The following is a 5,177-nucleotide window of genomic DNA, read 5'->3' as shown; positions in this document are numbered from 1 at the left end:
CAAAATATTATATAAAAATCTATAAAAATAAAATAGAATAATTTTTTTTTTTTTTTTTTTTTACATGTAATAAAAATAATTAAAAAAATGTTATTATTATTATTATTCAAATAAAATATAAAAAATAATTATTTTATGATTACATAATAAAAAATATATTTTTTTTTTTGAAGAAAATGAAATTTAGCGCATAAAAAATAAATAAAATTTATATTTTTTTAAAGGAGGGATGTAAATAAATTATCAAAAAGAAATTGGATGGTTAAAAATATAACACGTGTACTTTATATTTTTATATAAATTTGGAATATGTATTCAAAATATTATAAAATATTAAAATAAAGAAATAATTATAAGTTAATATATTCATTTTATTCTTTTATTGAGAAATAAATAAATAAATATATATATATATATATATATATATATATATATATATATTAATATTTTAATGTGTTGTAAAATTAATGAGGATGAATTGATTTAAATATATTGATAATTATATGAAATTATATTAGTACATATAAAAATACACAAATATTACATCAATATATATATGAAACATAACAAATGTATAATTTAGAAAAAATCATGATGTCTTTAATATAAAATATATGTATACATTCAAATAGAAAAACAATTATGTGTACTAATACCTAATTTTTCTTTTCAATTTAAAGTGTAATGACAAAATATTTATCATAAAATTTTAACACGTTATTAAAATTAATTTTATTGTTGTTCATATACACACACTTATAAAAATAATTTTTCAATTTCAAGGAAATATATTGCTTGAAATATTGCTTTATATATTCCTATTTTAAAAAGCATTATATATATATATATTTATATTTGAATGTAATGATAAATGAAGTTGTAAAAAATAAAAATGTATATGTATTTAAAATTATTAGTAATGTAATAAAAGTACATTTGTAATACTTTTTTTTTCTTTTAATATTAATTTTATGTCTTATTTGTTATGCATAGTTCTATATGAATAAAATGAAGAAAATAGGTACAATGAAACATTTGTTAATTAAGAAGCTATCACTTATAATTAAGATAAATAAAATAATTTAATATATATAAAAAAATATAAAAATAAATTAATAATAATAGTAATAATAAAATAAAACAGATACCTATAATTAAAAGAACCTATATGGTTATGTTCCAAGAACTGTTGGAATAATTAGAAAACACGTTAAAATAAATATACATAATAATTATTCAAACTATTATTAAAAATATTTATAATTAAATTGATTAATTCATAACAAATTAATCCATTTTATAAAAATAATAATATAATATTAGAAAAATATTATATGTATATGAAGATAGAATGAATAAAAAAAAATAGACATCTAATAAAAGTGTAAATACCATAACAATTCTTTGAATAATATATATTCTTTTCCTTAATTTTATTAATATATTTTAATAGAAAAAAATAATTTGATGTGAATTTTAATTTTTTTAAAAGTCTAATATATCCTTATTAATCTTCATTGTCGGTTAACGGGTTTATTTACCAAAAAAAAAAAATAAAAATAAAATAGAATAAAATAAAATAAGTAATAATAAAATAAAATTAAAAAAATAAAAAAAGGAAATTTTTTCACTTTATATAAGTAACTATGATCATTTTTGATAATAAATAATATTTTTTACATTGGAAAAAATATATGTATTATTGAATATGAATTTTAAAATAACTAATTATATAGAGACAATAAACATAAATATATATATTAATAATATTCAGTTAAAGGTTTAATGCAGAAAAAATCCATTCTTTTTATTAGATACATATATATTGGTATTGCTGTCATCGGGATACCAGCAGAAAGTATACATAAATTTGCTTTTATATCTTCATGTATATCAGATCTTTGGTTTTGTGCTCGACTGTCTATGGTTTTTTGTATAAAAATATTATCAAATATTTTTAATAATAAAAAAGATCTTTTAAAAAATGATTTTTTCTCCTTATTATATATTTCTTCAGGTTCATCTACATTTTGTTCTATTAATTGTTCTAGATTATCGTATGTTTTTTTTACTTCTTCCTCTATGTCATATACATCATAATTATTATCGTTAGAATTATTAAATATATTATTATTTTTATTATTATTATTGTTATTTTCTTTATTTTCTTTCTTTCCCTTTTTGTCGCTTATTGTTATACAATTTTTACTTTCATTTAAATCATCTTTACATTTTAAATTTAATTTTGTCTTTCCTAAATTTCTTCTATTTTGTGTACTGTTTAACGTTGCTAGTTTTCTATTTATTCTGTTATTTATTAAATTCTTGTTTTTATATATTCTTTGTTCAAAAGGATTATTGTAGGATTCCTAAAAATGAATATATATAAATTTGCATATGAATCGGTGTAAAAAAAAAAAATTAAACCATTTGATATAAATATATTTATTTATAATAATAAATATTTTCATGATTACCTTTTCTATGTAATTACAAACAAATAAGCACATAAAAAATAATAAACACTTAATAGATATAAGAACCATATTTATACAATATTTGGTATATACATATATAAATAAGTATACAAATAATATATATATATATATATATATATATATATATATATTTATGTATGAACATTAAAAATGTTCTTATGAATAATTATAATAATACATAAAAAAAGAATTTTGTTTTTAAATAAAAAGTATGTAATGAATATTATATGTATATAAAAGAAGGTTATATTAAAATCATTACATATTGAAAAATATAATATTCTTAATAGAAACACAAATTAGAAATTTTATAATTAATTTATTCTTTTCATATTAAAATATGATTTTATATTATTAAATATTTATAGTATTATATATTTATATATTAGAAGAAATTATTTCAGGTATATATATTTTTTACATATATATACATATTTAATATATGAATATGATAATATTATATTATCTATATTATTATTATATTATATATTTTAATTCTAATAAGAATAAAATAAATTATTAATATTATCAACAGTTAAACTATAATAATTATATAAATTAATTATAATTACATTGTATATATATATTATATAAATGTAAGAATTATATTTTATATAAATCCCTTTTTTTATATTATATAAAATGCTAACTTTTAAATAATATATATTAGATAATTCGATGTGAACATAAATTTTATATTATATGAGATATATATATGAACATAATATATGTATATTATATATGTATATATATAATAGTATTATAGGAATTAAATTAAATACATAGCATTTAATTTATAATTAAAATTTTCTTATATTATAGGAATTAAATTAAATACATAGCATTTAATTTATAATTAAAATTTTCTTATTTATATTCTATATATATATATATAAAAGGTAACGTTGTATTTTATTATTAAAATAGGATTATTTATTTTTAATAGATCTATAAGGAGTTTCTTTATTATATAAAATTAACACTAAATAACAATTGTAAATTTTTTAGTGTATTTATAAAATAGTAATATATTAGAATTCAATATATATATATAATATATTTCAATTTTCTAGATTAAAAAAATTGAAGTAATATTAATTTATATATTAAATATTTCAACTATATTGTAGTATTTGTGTAATATATATATATATATATATATATATTTATATTCTAAGTAAAAATTTTAAAAATATATATATTATATTTATAATTTCCTTTAGAATATTATTATAAAATATAAAAGATGTTATTTCATTAGTTATATAGAAAAAAAGATTTTTTTAAATATAAAAAATAAATAAATAACGAAATAATAAATTATTTGTGAAATTATCATGAGGCATAATAATATAAAATAATGTAAAATTAATAAAAAATATATATTTATTAATAATAGAAAAAAAAATAAAAATAAAAATAAAAAGGATTTTTAATTTCATATAAGAAAATTAAATAAACCATTATTTAAATATAAATATGAACTTTTTTTATATTAATATATTTTTGTTATTTGTTTCCTTAAGACATTTTATATCATTATATAAGGTACATATGAACCAAATACATACATGAGAATATAAAGATTATTATAATAAGTGTATGTATAAAATAATATTAATGAAATTAATATTCAATGAAATTATATATGTATATTTATTTATTTACAGGATTATAATAAAAAATATATATATACAAATGAAATATATAATAGTTTTTTTAATTTAAAAATTAAAAGATCGTTAGCTCAACATGATAAAAAGGAATCTATGAAACGTGGCTTAACAAGAAATAGTTTAACAAAAGAAACAAGATTAAATGATAAATTGTCAAAACGAAAAAATGCAATTGATAAAGATAAAAATGGAAATAATATGGATGGAAATTTACAGGATCAAAAAGAAAGGAATTATGGAGTAAATAAAAAATTAAAAAATGAATATGAAAAATACAATTTAAAGAATACTTCATCAAAATCAATTCATTGTATGACAAGATTCAAGAACTGGTTATATAGAAAAATATTTAAGGAAAGTAATTTTTGGGTATATATGTCAACATTTACAGGTGTATTCGGAGGTGCTGCAGCTGTTAGCATGTTTTGTACCATATGTGCAGCTATTTCATATCAAACATTACTTCCTGCATTTGGATGTCTTTGGGGTGTCTTTGCTTTTCTTATAATATTATTAATTTTAGGAACATGGATGCTTGTTACATGGTTATGGCAACACAAAGAAGTATATAATGAAACATGTGGAAAATAATTTATTATACATATATCTTTGTTAAATTTTTTCATTTATAAGTTTAATAAATGATTAAGGAATTAATATATTAAAATATTTTTTTGTGTCTTATATTCTATATAACTATGTGAATTCATGCTTTTTAGTTAATATAAAAAAAAGAGGAAAATTTCTAATTTTCTATATATTATTTCAATATATGTATAAATTTTCTTTTTTTGTTTTCTCTATTATTATATATCAGTCGTTAATTTTATTAATAAAATTAATAAATTCTATAATTTATTATTTATTAAAAATATACATATATATAATATGTGTAAATATATAATAAATATATTGATATGCGTATGTTTTAAATTTCTTAAAATATGAATATTATTATGTTTATATTAAAAATAGTTTTTTCTTTTTTGTTTTAATTAATTTT

The 5,177-nt window shown here is 14.9% G+C and overlaps 1 protein-coding gene and 1 pseudogene across 2 annotated transcripts; one reads left to right on the top strand and one right to left on the bottom strand.

The window, feature by feature from the left end:
* Nucleotides 1-1,760: 1,760 nt before the first annotated feature.
* Nucleotides 1,761-2,546, bottom strand: PGSY75_0026600 (putative exported protein; the record flags this gene model as incomplete). The annotated part of the gene is made up of 2 exons (XM_018783407.1): nt 1,761-2,369; nt 2,487-2,546. 2 exons carry the CDS (start codon nt 2,544-2,546, stop codon nt 1,761-1,763), a joined length of 669 nt encoding a protein of 222 aa, XP_018638818.1.
* A 1,431-nt stretch (nt 2,547-3,977) lies between these two features.
* On the top strand, nt 3,978-4,765 carry PGSY75_0026500 (putative exported protein; annotated as a pseudogene; the record flags this gene model as incomplete). Its single annotated transcript has 2 exons — nt 3,978-4,046; nt 4,169-4,765. Coding segments are annotated over 2 exons (666 nt in total).
* Nucleotides 4,766-5,177: the final 412 nt, after the last annotated feature.

Source organism: Plasmodium gaboni (genome assembly GCF_001602025.1).
Source record: "Plasmodium gaboni strain SY75 chromosome Unknown, whole genome shotgun sequence".
Classification (NCBI taxonomy): domain Eukaryota; phylum Apicomplexa; class Aconoidasida; order Haemosporida; family Plasmodiidae; genus Plasmodium; species Plasmodium gaboni.
The sequence above is the reverse complement of the archived record's forward strand: the minus strand, read 5'-3'. Positions and strand labels throughout refer to the sequence as shown.